This window comes from Barbus barbus (genome assembly GCF_936440315.1).
Source record: "Barbus barbus genome assembly, chromosome: 45".
Lineage (NCBI taxonomy): Eukaryota > Metazoa > Chordata > Actinopteri > Cypriniformes > Cyprinidae > Barbus > Barbus barbus.
The window spans coordinates 2806955-2821697 of NC_136723.1; the positions used below are offsets into that span (position 1 = coordinate 2806955).

Consider the following 14743-nt stretch of genomic DNA (forward strand, 5'->3'; position numbering starts at 1 on the left):
CAACAGGGCTTTAAAGTTTCTTGTGTTGGATGCTCTTGACTATGTCCTTTTAAATTAACCCAGTAATTCAGTGATAATTGTAACCTTCTCATCTCCAATGACATTTCTCCCATTTCAACCTGTAGTGCTGCTGATTAACTGTTTCTTTAGAGCTTGTATTTTAAATAGTCTTCTTGTAACACCCTTTAAAAATTTGCCGAGTCCCCTAGTGGCCCCTGTTTTTAGAGAAGCACTGCTTTACATAAGAGCATGCGGCCCTCATCGCGTCACGTGACTGGATGCGCGGCTCGCGTCACGTGACTGGCGTCGACGGCAGACTCGGACAGAATCTCGTCTATGGTTCTGGAGCCCAGGTGTGCAGTCTTTCTGAACAGGTTTGATTTTACACTCTTTTCTTCGTTATATTACGGTCGCTCCGCCTCGACCAGAGCGTTGTCAGTGTGATGTTAAAGCCCCGCGCTGCTGCTGTAATGGTGTATGGTGTAATGGTGGCAGGGACAGAATAAAGACAGGGTTTGGAGGACGCTTGGCTGTTTCAGTCAGTAGTCACTGTTACTCGTGTTCGACGACGGAGCTGTTGATGAACGCGTTTGTGTGGTGCATCTGGTTTCTCAGCACAGTATTTCAATCTCTAATGTCGAGCATCATCATCATCATCAGGATCTCTCACTAAACCCTCAAAAATATCGTTTATTATCATAATTATTCATGCTTTTACATCATTCACAATGTCCAAAGTGTTAAATCGCGCATTTGGCTTCTGCTGAAATGCTACAGTGATCTTTGGTTCATTTACAGTGAAGCACTGGCCTGGTTTCTCCTTCATATCCTTGTCTGGCATGAAACACATTTCCATATGAATAGTAGCTGGATATATCCAGAAATATACTGTATGAGATCTGTGTTAGCTTTGCTGAATGACTGAATAATGCTGTTCGCTTTAAATTGAACTCAGATTTCCTTAAAGATGTGAAATAACTGAACCCCAGCATGGACAATTTACATCTGTCTGTCTGTCTGTCTAAAATTACAAATGGCAGTCCTCACAGAATACAGATGGTTTTAGTTTTATTCTAATGCACTGATCTTGGCAATACAATCCTGTAATTATAGCACTCATCTACTACTCATTGCTGACGTAGTCTTTTCAAACGATTCATGTGTTAATATACTGATGATTAAAAAGTGTGTAAAATAATCATCTTAAATGTATTTATTTGTTAGTTTGTTCATTCGTGTCAAATGAAAATAGGACATTACACTTAAGCACACTTAAATCTTAATGTTTTCCTATATCAAACACTAGATTAGTGAAGTATATCAGGAACAATACAAGGTAAATAAAAAAAGTTGTATCTACATACCTTACAAAGCATAATTAATAAAGTGATGTGTATGTAAGAGTATAGAGAATAAATCGAGACATGACAGCCCTTGATTCTACTTTATATTTGCTCATTAAATGTGCCATTGTTCTTCAATATATCACACTATTTAATTTAAAGATAAAGAACCCAAGCATAATAATTGATAGTTACATTATATTAAATTTGCATAATATTAATATGCAAAAAGAGTTTCTTGACAGTTTGTCTATACCTACTATCTCTGAAGAGACAAAAAGGTCTTTAGACATGGATATAACAGAAGAAGAAATTACAGAAGCCATTGACAGTTTATCAGCAGGTCGAACACCGGGACCAGATGGCCTTAATGTAGATTTTTACAAGAAATTTGGGGCAAGACTTTCCGGACCCATTTTAGATATGTTTAAAGAATCCTTTGCGAATGATGTGCTCCCAGAATCTTTAAGACATGCTCTCATTACATTAATACCTAAGCCTAATAAAATAAATACAAAATGTGAATCATTTCGACCAATTTCATTACTTAATACAGATGTTAAAATACTGAGTAAAATTTTAGCAAGGAGGTTGGAGGTACTTCTACCTAAGATAATACACAGAGACCAAAATGGATTCATTAAGGGCAGGCAAGGGTTTCACAATGTTAGAACCTTGCTTAATGTTTTATATCTTATAAAGGGAACTAGTGATGCGGCCATTCTGTCCTTAGATGCTGAAAAGGCTTTCGACAGGGTGGAGTGGCTGTATCTATTTGAGGTCCTTAAAAGATTTGGGTTTGGAGAGGTTTTCTGTAAATGGATTAAGATACTTTACACACATCCTATGGCTGAAGTGCTCACTAATAATATAGTTTCCAAAGCCTTCAACATTCAAAGGGGCACTCGTCAAGGGTGCCCCCTTTCACCCCTTCTCTTTATCTTAGCTATCGAGCCGCTTGCCATTGCAGTAAGATCTCATAGTAACATACAAGGCATCAGATCAGACACAGTAGATATGCGCATTTCGTTGTACGCAGACGATGTAATTCTGTACTTGACAAATCTGGCTCACTCCATTCCTTCTCTAATACAGCTTCTTTCACTCTTTGGTAACTTTTCTGGTTATAAAATTAACCAATCTAAATCATGTGTCCTTTTATTGAATAGTGGTGATAGTCAAATACCAGCTGTAACACCATTTAATGTGGTAGATTCCTTTGTTTATTTAGGAATTAAAATAACGGCTAATATAGATCAAATATCTTCAGTCAATTACCAACCTCTTTTGAACACTATCTCTAAATTTATTGAAAGATGGAGAAATCTACCTATATCTCTAATTGGACGTGTAAATACAATAAAAATGAGTGTGCTCCCTAAAATATTATATCTATTTCAAAATATTCCTCTCTGCCCCCCATCTTCCTTTTTTCCAACACTCCAGAGATTATTCACTGATTTCATCTGGAATAACAAAAGAGCTCGTGTTCGGTTATCATTATTATACTTGCCTTATAACAGGGGTGGTCTCCAATTTCCAAATCTACAGTGGTACTATTGGGCAGCACAGTTACGATCTACTTTATTTTATTTCTCTTCTGAATCTTCTACGTCTTGGTTGGACATTGAATCTTTCTTTATAAAGTCAAAATTACCCCTTAATCTTTACCTTTATTCGGCAGATATTAAATCTCTTAGAAAAGACAAAGATACCGTATCTTTTAACCCTATCCTCATTAATACAATTAATGTCTGGTGTGATGTATATAAATATTTAGGTCATTATAATACTTTATCATGTTTTACCCCAATATGGGGAAACAAGTGTTTCAAACCAGCCAGATCTGACCCAGGATTTAAGATGTGGTATGATAGAGGGCTGCAAAAAATTGAGGATTTTTATAAGGAAAATGATCTAATGTCCTTTGCAGAAATTGTAGCGGAATTTGATATTCCCAAAAAGCATTTCTTTAAATTCCTTCAACTTAGGAGCTATATCTCTTCTTATCAAGGGGCAAAGCATACAAAACCTAATAAGACACCTCTTGAAGACCTATTATCAAAACCTGCCCAATATAAAGGTTTAATATCTATGTTTTATAAAATGTTAGAATCTTACTCCAAAGAATCATCAGAATCTAAATTGGCTTCGTGGAGAGAAGATTTAAATCTAAATATTCCCTTGGTGGTATGGGAAGAAATATGTGTGAAAGCTCAACTACAAACATTTAATAGTAATCTCAAATTAATACAGTATAACTGGATTATGAGAACATATATTACTCCAGTTAGATTAAATAAAATTAACCATAATATTCCAGACACATGCATCAAATGCTCAGTTGATAAAGGCACACTTTTGCATTGCATGTGGAACTGCCCGAAGGTGCAGGAGTTTTGGAAAGAGGTGGCTATATTTATTTTCCAGATGATATCTATAAATCTACCCATGAAACCTGAAATTTTTATTTTGGGAATTATTCCTGAAAATATTGTTCACCATAGCAGTTCTCGTAAACTTGTTGATTTTAGTATACTTCAAGCAAAGCGTCTGATAGCTCTGTACTGGAAGAAAGTGGAAAGGCCGTCTATTGTACAGTGGATCAATAACATGTCTTTCTGTTTAGCAATGGAAAAGATAACTTATATGTTAAAAGGTAAACTTTCTTCTTTTGAGAAAATTTGGGCACCCTTTATATCGTTTATATCAAATTCGGATTTTGGCAATGTACTGAATGAGACTGGAGAAGACAAGATAACTTGACATCTGACACATACCACCCCCCCACCCCCCACACAGATTTATTTAAATAAACCACTGTTGAATATTGATTTCGTGTATGCCTTCTATGCATGTTTTGGATTTCCAACTTCTCCTTCTTATTGTATAACTGTCTGGAATAACCTGGGATATTATTTAAAATAACCTGTTTTTTTTTTGTTTTTGTTTTTTTTGTTTTTTTGGTTTTTTTTGTGTTTTTTGTGTTTTTTTTTTCTCTTTGTTTGTTTTTTCATATGAAAAGATGTAACTACATTATTGTTGTACTACATTTACTACTTTGTAATATATTGTTACATTTCAATAAACAGATTGTTCAAAAAAAAAAAAAAAAAAAAAAAAAAAAAAAAAAAAAAAAAAAAAAAAAAAAAAAAAAAAAATTTGCATAATATTTACTAAAATAACTTTATAATGTGTGAAATAAACAGATGCCACCTCCTGCATCGGTGTCTGCGGAGGTCACTTTAGATTTGTCGGATCTTAATGTTTGCCAGAATCTTGTTAGACATCTTTCCCACGTCACCGGCACATCATCGTCGCCAGTAGAAATGCTCCATCGGCGCTTACCAGACACCTTTCGAGTGTAATCCAAATGCCAGATTTGAGTTTCATTTCATACCTCCTGAATGGGTTTCTTATTTTATCTGTCAAAATGAGTCTTTGGAATTATCTTTCAGTGTTTTGACTTTAAGATCCATTCTCCTTGAAGTTGAGCTGAGCCTCCTCCTTTCTCTGCTGTTTATAGATTATATATCTGTGCATGTTCTATAGGACAGATGCATCTGCTTCTAATTGAGAAAATTACCACAGAAATGATTAAATAACACCTGCCTTAACTGTGCAGTTTTATCAAAAACATTACAGGTGCATCTCAGAAAATTAGAATATGGTGAAAAAGTTGTTGTAACTTTTATTTCAAAAAGTGAAACTTTCATATATTTTAGATTCATTACATGTAAAAATTAAAAAAAAAAATTGTTTTAATTTGGATGGTTAGAGCTTACAGCTCATGAAAGTCTCAAAATATTAGAATATTTAGATTTGAGTTTCAATTAATGACCATCCCTACAGTATAAATTCCGGGTATCTCTTGTTCTTTGAAACCACAATAATGGAGAACACTGCTGGCTTGGCAATGATCCAGAAGATGAACACTGACGCCCTCCACAAAGAGGGTAAGTCACAGAGGGTCATTACTGAAAGCTGTGGCTGCCTACAGAGTGCTGTATCAAAGCATATTAAATGCAAAGTTGACTGGAAGGAAGGAATTGGGTAGGAAAAGATGCACAAACACTTGGGAGAGCTTCACAAGGAGTGGACTGAAGCTGGAGTCAGTACATCAAGAGTCTCCACGCTCAGACATCTTCAGGAAAAGAGATACCAAGCCACTTCTGAACCAGAGACAACGTCAGAAGCGTCTTACCTGGGCTGTGGAGAAAAATAACTGGACTGTTGCTCAGTGCTCCAAAGTCCTCTTTTCAGATAAAAGTAAATTTTGCATTTCATTTGGAAATCAAGGTCTGGAGGAAGACTGGAGAGGCACAGAATCCAAGCTGCTTGAAGTCCAGTGTGACGTTTCCACAGTCAGAGATGATTTGGGCTGCTGTGACGTCTGCTGGTGTCGGTCCATTGTGTTTTATCAAGTCCAGAGTCAATGGACTCTGGACTTCAAATCTCGTCTACCAGGAGATTTAGGGGCACTTTATGCTTCCATCTGCTGACAAGCTTTATGGAGATGCTGATTTCCTTTTCCAGCAGGACTTGAGCACCTGCACACACTGCCAAAACCACTTCCAAGGGGTTTGCTGACCATGATTACTGTGCTTGATTCCCATCACCCTCACCTGAAGCCCATATGGAATCTGTGGGATATTTTCAAGAGAAAGATGAGAAACAGTTGATCCAACAATCCAGACGAGCTGAAGACTCAATAGAGCCTCAGCAGAGCCACAGGCTGATCGCTTCCATGCCATTCCTCACTGATGCTGGAGTTTGTGCTAAAGGAGCCCGACAAAATATTGAGTGCATAAATGAACATACCTTAAAGAATTTTTCTTTTTCTTTTTGCAAATCCTTTTTTTTATTGATTTTAGGAAATATTCTAATATTTTGAGATACTGATTTTTGACTTTCATGAGCTGTGAGCTCTAATCATCAAAATTAAAACAAAAAAAACTTTTGAAGTGTTTTACTTTACATGTAATGAATCTAAAATATATGAAAGTTTCACTTTTTGAAATAAGTTACAAGAGAAAATGAACTTTTTCACCATATTCTAATTTTCTGAGATGCACCTGTATTTGGCAGCTTCCCAGCTCCATACGATTTGTAGTTTGTAGGTTTTTGTGTAATTTAATAATTTTGTAATTATTTACTAAATTATTTATTAGAACTTATGCATTAAATACTATTCTTATTCTTTCCTTCCTGTGACAGGCAGCCCAGACAGAAGACACAACAGTTGACATTGAATTAAATGCCAGATAATATATATTGTGCAACCAGAATACCAATAAACTAATAAAAAAATTTACTTTATGCATAATGTGTGGCTTTTAGTTATAAACACGCCTGAAATACAGTGGCGCTCTTATTTTGAAATGTCTGTGCTTTACTCTTGCCAGCTTCTCATTCAGAAAGATGGAAGTGTGATAGAAGAAATGAGCAAAGATGGAGATCAGGAATTGAATATTAAGGCTGTAATAAAATGGTCTAGTGAGATAAATAGTGAAGCTTTCTTTGATTTTATTAGGGAAACAGGGCTGATGAATAGATCTTAAACTCTGTTCCACGCTCCAGAGCAGTAGGTGGTGGAAAAGCATCTATTACGTTGGTTGCCAGCCTCTGTTAAAAACCAAGAAGGAGGAGATAAAAGATGTAATATAAAAACCATAAAGTAGACATTGTCATAATAATTTACAAACAGTCGATCTTAAACAATTGCATGGAATAAATGTGCAGTATCCACTGGTGCAAGAGCACCATGTATTTACTTGCAATGCTCAGATTTATTTAATAATCATATTAGGCAGATTCCTAGCTAATATGATGATTCCTGTTTTTCCATCCTCAAATTTAAGAGTTTTACTGTGACAATTCAGCATGTGCCTAGGCATCAGACTCAGCTGTGACGCCTGATCATATTTTCATTATTAATGTTTGAGAATTGCTTACTCTTGTTTGAACAAACAAACCCAACCAATATTTAAATCACTTAACTGCTTTGAATGCCAGAGTCATCACAGCACTGATATATGTGACCCCGGACCACAAAACCAGTCATCCGAAGGTTGAATAAATAATCTTTCCATTGATGTATGGTTTGTTATGATCGGACAATATTTATCTGAGATACAACTATTTGAAAATCTGGAATCTGAGGGAGCAAAAAAATCTAAATATTGAGAAAATCTCCTTTAAAGTTGTTCAAATGAAGTCCTTAGCAATGCATATTACTAATCAAAAATGAAGTTTAGATATATTTACGGTAGGAAATTTACAAAATTTCTTCATGGAACATGATCTTTACTTAATATCCTAATGATTTTTGGCATAAAAGAAAAATCTATAATTTGATCCATACAATGTATAAAAATTTGGCTATTGCTACAAATATATCTGTGCTACTTATGACTAGGGCTGGGTATCGTTCAAAAATTTTCGATATCGATACCGATACCTTGAGTTCGATACCGGTTCCTGAACAATACTTTTTTCGATATCAGTTTTAATAAGATTACATTATCTCAAAAAACTATTTTTTAATGTTGATATTTATACAGACTCAAAGCCTCATCTCCTGAGCCACTGCACAAAGAACAAAATATATCCAACACAATAAATAAATAATTTTAATAAAGTTCAAATAGTTTTCAGTTTACACATCTGTTAGGCGTTAGTGCGTGTTCATTTTAAAACACTTCATGTTCATTTCTAGGTTGTTAAAGACTTTAAAATTTAAAGAAATTTAAGAAATTTAAAATCTTCATCCACTTTCATAAGTGGGTGTTTTATTTTCTTTCACCATATGTTTATTGTTATTAAATTCTGGTGTAGTATGTCTAATTATTTGAATGCATAAAAACAACTTGGTTTATTTAAATTTATTCTTAAAATAGCCTTATTAAATGTTTTATTTTTCCTCAGAAATTCTGTGTTCTGTATCTGGTTTTCAAATGAAGACAAAAAACATTAATTTAATTTCTCTTTAAATTATTGAAAATCAAAGTTTATTTATTTTGGCAAACAAAGGGGGTTTCCTATTAAAATAAAATAAAAATGGAATAACTGTTGTGTGATCATTACTAAAAAAAAATACTAATAAAGTTTTAATAATTTTAGTAGTAGCCTAGTAGTAGCAGTATGTACTGTCTGCTGAACAATATTAATTTATTTCTGCCGCAGTGTCTTCCAAGTAAACCCGAACTTTTATTTTGACGGGTTGCCTGGAATACCTTTACAGTTCTGTGTGTATATGATATGACTTTAGTTTTACTCAAATCAAATGGTAAAATGCTCATTAATTGACTCTCACAGCAGGTCTGGAGCTGTTGTTCATGTGTTTATGTCCTCATTTAGAGAGGCGGCAGACGCTGAAATGACCGCGAGCGTCACGCGAGCTTCAGTCTGTGTATAATAAACAAACCGCGCGATATAAAGAGCTGACTGCTCCGTGCGCTTTAGAAACGCTCTCGTGGAGGTCAAACACTGATCATTCAGCGCCGCGCTGCTTCTAGTCAAACACACCCAGGTTTATTGGCTCACTGACGGTGATGAGATTAACCCCTTAGGTATCGAAATTTGGTACCGAACGACAAGACGTTTTTCGATACTCGGTGGTATCGAGGCAATTCGGTCGGTGCCTAAAAAGTATCGAACTCGATACCCAGCCCTACTTATGACTGGTTTTGTGGTCCAGGGTCACATATGTGCTAGACAACGCTATAAATACAGTATAACTAGATCTAAAACCTGGAGGATCATTTGCATTGATTTAAATCCTCATATTATCCAGCCATGATGATATGCTTGCTCTATGGTAAAGTACAAATACATTATAGACATAACAGCATAACTTTCTGTAAAGCTGCTTTAAAACAATCTGTATTGTGAAAAGCAGATTTGACAAGGAATGTGCATTAAAGTAAATGATGATGAAATATAGGCTATACAATTTTGTGTTATTTGTAGCATAATATATGCTATTTATTCCCTACATAACTCCCTGTGTGTTTCAGCCAGGTCATGTCATTAAAGATGGAAATGGATGCCAGTGGAGCGTCCAGGGCGCCCATATCCGTTCTGCCTGCTGCTGAGGTCAAAGCCACCCTGAAGCCAGAAGCCGATAAACCCCGGTGCTCCAGCACTCCCTGCTCCCCCATTAAAAGTACTGTCTCAGGATACCAGATCCTCCACATGAACTCCAACTATCTCGTGGGCTTCACCACCGGTGAGGAGCTTCTCAAATTAGCCCAGAAGTGGTCTAGCCCTGACAACAGCAACACAGAGGCCTTGCCTAGCCCCATCAAAAAGCCTGTGGATTTAAGCCTGCACCGAGCCTCGCGGATTTACAAAGCCAAAAGCCGTTACTACCAGCCGTATGACATCCCAGCCATCAACGGACGCCGGAGGCGGCGCATGCCCAGCTCGGGCGAAGGCTGCTTGAAGTCGATGGTGAGCGGGGAGCCCAGCAAGGCCTTACACGGGCCCCTGCCCCTCTGCCTGTTGAAGGGCAAACGGGTGTACTCCAAGTCCCTGGACTACCTCAACCTGGACAAGATGAGCCTCAGGGAGCCGGCGGACACTGAAGTGCTGCAGTACCAGCTACAGCATCTCAATCTGAGGGGCGAGCGCGTGTTCACCCGCAACAAGACATGAGTTCTCAGAAACGTCCACCTGCTCACAGTTGTCTGGCTGTGATGTAGGGCCTTGATTTTTACCACTCTGATTATAGGCAGTTCACTACTAAAGTAGGGTGACCATACGTGCCATTTTTCCCGGACACGTCCTGGCCAGGATTCGTTTTGGCTTTGTTTTTCTGTTTTCATACTTGCTAAAGCCAGTTAATGATCAAAAAGTAGTTTGGCCAATAACATGAAGGCATTGCACATAATGGACCAATCATGGTGTGTGAGAAGGTGGGATCTACGGAGAACGGTCAAAGCGATGCAAATACGCGTACATATTAGGTGTGTTCGACTTAAAGCGGCGCTGCTCAGACCGATCAGTGTTTGACATCAAAGTACCTCGAGAGCATTTCGAATGCATAAGGAGCTGTCTGCTCTGCTCTCTATAGCTTTCATGCACATGCAAACAAAGCCAAAACCTACATATTTTAGGCAAAATAGAAATCCTAGCCTGGACATGTCCAGGAAAAATGGCACGTATGGTCACCCTAACTAAAGCCCAAAGTATACTTCGGTTTTTACATGTTTGACGCACATTTTGTCACCAGAATAGTACCCGTGTACTGTACGCGCAAAACCAGATTTTTCTTTGTACACGCAAAGTCACACATGTGCATTGACTACGTTTTGCACTAATCAGTTGTTCCACAAGGTGGCAGCACTGGCCCGGGCTGTTGTTTCACAGTTGAAAACCAAACTAGACACAGAACAACAACAAAATAGCAGAGACCGCAACAACAACAGACGGATCTTTAGATTAAGATATTTTTAGCGCTCATAACTTCTGGAGAATAATAGTGCAGACGCTGGACAAAGATGAAACACTATCAAATAGAGTATACTTTGAAAAAGGTACGCCTTAGACTGTACATGTATGCGTTCAAAAGCGATGTATACTTTGGGCTTAAAGCATCTATAGACCACTAATCTCGAGGTGTGATAAAGCACCATGAAGCCCAGTTAGGGTAAACTAAAGGAGTAGTTCGTTCAAAAAGACCAATTCTGTCATTCTGTACTCACCCTCATGTTGTTCCTGACTTTTTGAGAATTTTTGGAGAAACTTTGCGCAGCTCTTTCCATTCAATGACAGGAAATGTTGACCAAATATGGCTTGTGTGCCATATTCAAGATTTACTAAACAGGGCAAATTAGCATGAGAGTGCTGTCATCCCATAAAAGCGCCGATGGGAGTGGAAGGTTCTGCGGTTGATCTACTGACAAAGTGCACATTAAAGGACAGACACAGCTCATTTCCATAATGAGCAATGCAATCTACCAAGAGCAGCTCAAATGAGCAAATATTGCAGTCATGCCAAGGGCAAGATGGCTCAAGACATGCTTTCTTGTTTGTTAAAAAATGGCGCAAATACCAGTGACAACTGCAATCTGTTTATTTAAATACTTGCCTCATAAATATTGCGTCTGAAAGGGAAACTCCTACAAATGCATATGCAGTAAGGTCAGCCACAGAAATAACTTGGTTCATGCCTTTTCTGGGTGTCTTTAGTTAATCCTGACAGTAGTGTTTAATGCTAAAAGAGGGTTTGTTTTGGCGTAACTCTAATCCAAAGCCTGCTAAAGCCAGGAACAGGCTGAAATTAGTTATTGATATCTGCTGATGGTCTGAAATTTAATTTGTGTTCTGTGAATAAAGACTTTTATTTCAGTCTGTCACACAAAACTGTCAAGGGAACTAGGAATAGAGCAAGCACAGTTATAGTATAGATTTGTAGTATAGACTGTTTATATACAGTGTTGGGAAGGTTACTTTGGAAATGTAATAGGTTACAGATTACAAGTTACCCTGTTTAAAATATAAATCGTGTAACTATTTCAATAATTTTTTTAAGTAATGTAACTGATTGCATTTGATTAATTTCTAATGAATGTTTTCAAACATTTAAACCAGACAGGGTTAACCTTACAGTAGTACTGTAGACTTTTCAAATTGAATTATTTGCTTGAATTAAGATTTTAAAGCACAGCTACCACAAAATCTGACTTTAGCACCTCTTCACTTTGAGGTCATTCTGAGGTTAAATACAGATTTAAGAGTAAAAGAAACTGTAATTTACATGTTTCGTTTTCTCATTAACTGTAACAGATTACGGTTACATTTATTTTGTAATTAAATTCCGTAATTCTGTTACTAGTTACTCCCCAACACTGCTTATATGGTAGGGCTGCACGACTATTTGAAATAAAACCAAACTCATAATATGGCTTCGTGTGATTATCGCAAAGGCTGCAATTTAATTTAAGAAATGCATGCACTGCATGTTTTGGAGTGAAGCGCAGCACTGTGTTCATTTACACGCGAGCAGCTCATGGTCCAGTGTCTGTTTTCATCCATCAGCTCCAGGTTTCTGCCAAAATATAAGCTAAATGCGTCATCATTTGACATTGGGAAAAAATATTAGTATTGTAATTGTACAGTTATTAAAATTAACATTATTGTGATTTATTTGTTATAGTTCATGTCTTTTTAATAATAATATAATGCATTATTATGTAGTCGTATTGATATATAATCAACTTTATGTAAATTGTGCAGCTCTACAAACAAGCACGGCGCACCTGGAGCTTTTTTTTTAAACTGCATTTTATTTATTAGAATGATTGCAAATAGATGTTCTCCTGAAATCATGAAACCCTATTATCAGTCACTATGAACTGGCATTGGATGAAACAGAACTGCATAAAGATGCATTCAAAATTCTTCTTTTTCAGTTTGTAAAAACCTGAGGGTGAGTAGATAATGGCGTGATTACTATTCCTTTATCCACACAACAAATCATTGTAAAAGTGTGTTACGGGGGATTCATTCATAGTGAGGTTTTTCAGGATTAGCAATAAATGGTGTGGCTTAATTGCTGAATTCCTTCTGTTATCTGTGTGTGTGAGTGTGTGTGTGTGAGTGTGAGTGTGAGTGTGTGTGTGTGTGTGCGTGTGTGTGTGAGTGTGTGTGTGTGCGTGTGAGTGTGTGTGTGCGCGTGTGTGTGTGTGTGTGTGTGTGTGTGTGTGCGCAAAACACTTAAACCTTTTGAAATGTTGTGTGAAACTGGCTGTGCTACATCTAGTCTTCTGTTCTCCCTTAGCATCCGATCATACGCTTGTGTTATTCTGCTAACTTTAGTAACTTGTGTCAGGTGAGGATCTCGACTGTTACGCAATCCGGATGATGTTTAAAACAGACTCTGATAGGCTTTGTGCGAGAGAGGCTTATCTCTGAGATCCCAAACTAACATTAGAAACCATTAATGGCCTTTTCATTTCTCTAATCAATGTTTTACAGGAGACTCGCCGCATCGGTTTAAATTACACTGAATGCAGTGTTGTTTTCTGGAAGAAATCTTTGTTAATGAAGGTCGTGACATTTACTTTTTCCATTCCCCTTCACAATGCACATAGTTGATAACACTGCTATAAAAACCAAAGTCCAGGGGAACTTGATTAATCATTTTTGAACCGCAGACAATCTTTCATGGTTTTACACGATAAGCACTAGTAACAGTTTATGGGATTTTATTTTGACCACAGCGTTTAATATGGGTGCATTTGCTTTCTCAATTGTTTTTATATCTTTATCATCACGGAAGATATTTGTTCTAAAGCTTTGAATTTTACTGTCGGCGTCGTGATTCTTTAGGATCTTTGTTAGTATTGCAGATGCTTCTCATCAAATTATTTCATGCTTTTCCAACCCCTCGTGCATCTTTTTTTCTTCTACATCTTCCTCCTGTAATTTAGAATAATGCTTTGAACTGAATTGCTAGATTTCACCCTTACTATAACCGACTGCATTCTAGAGTTTCTAACCTAATCTTGTTGAACTGTCATATTATTTTAACGTTTCAATCATCCAATGATGATTAGATGGCTGAAATATTCAAATAATATTTAGGAATATGCTCTAAAAAGCACCTTAGCTTCATTCAATATATTTATTAATTGTGATGTGTTGATGTTTTATTACAGTATTTCCAAAGTGTTTTATTTACATACACTGTAAAACAATACAGACCTCCCAACTCAAAATGTTCTAGTGACTGATTACATCTAAATTTTTCCATTGGCTCAACATATTATTTCTCATTGAGCCAATGTTAACAGACCGTTGCCACAATTGATAGCCGAAATTGCAATTGGGCCGATTGAAAAATTTCGATTAGATCTAATCAGTCACTAGAAAATTTTGAGTTGGGAGGTCTGTACATTTTTTACAGTGTATTGGATTTTTAATTTAAGCCTAATCAATCGTTTTGTTGTCGTTTGATTTCTTAACTACATAGTGTTCGCATTTATGTGCTAGAAATCCATTGGACCACTGTTAAACTGAATTAGTGACATTACTGGAACAGTGTAATGTATTATTTATCTTCACAGCAATGAACACAAAGCTTAAACTAAAGTGAATGAAATCAAGGCTGTTTATATATTCAAAAATAACAGGCCTGCTACATATAAGGTAAATGATCAGTTCTCAAGCATCAAGGAATCAGCTTACTAAAAACACCACTGATCCTGATTCCCAGTCTTGTATTTACATGTTTTGGGCAGCAGTCACTCCATCTGAAGTCACTTCGTTTCTGACCCAGTCGAGCTGAAACTACCAAAAAGTGAGCTGCTATAAGAGCTGGTTTGCGGTCCTGATTTGAAAGCGTTTGGGGAAAAAGCTGTAAGGAGTTGCTACTTCTCGTGTTTTGGGATATC

General features: G+C 36.8%; 1 protein-coding gene across 1 annotated transcript; it reads left to right on the forward strand.

The window, feature by feature from the left end:
• The first annotated feature begins 272 nt into the window (after window positions 1-272).
• On the forward strand, window positions 273-10737 carry LOC306863957 (macrophage immunometabolism regulator). Its single transcript, XM_079407587.1, has 2 exons — window positions 273-374; window positions 9362-10737. The coding sequence occupies exons 1-2, from the start codon at window positions 337-339 to the stop codon at window positions 9999-10001; spliced, it is 678 nt and encodes a 225-aa protein (XP_079263713.1). The 5' UTR covers window positions 273-336; the 3' UTR covers window positions 10002-10737.
• Window positions 10738-14743: the final 4006 nt, after the last annotated feature.

Excerpts from the sequence above, each read along its gene's own strand:
- LOC306863957 (XM_079407587.1), top strand. The coding sequence starts at position 337 with ATGGTTCTGGAGCCCAGGTGTGCAGTCTTTCTGAACAG. Across the intron at positions 375-9,361 it reads TGTGCAGTCTTTCTGAACAG|CCAGGTCATGTCATTAAAGA; the intron begins GTTTGATTTTAC and ends TGTGTGTTTCAG.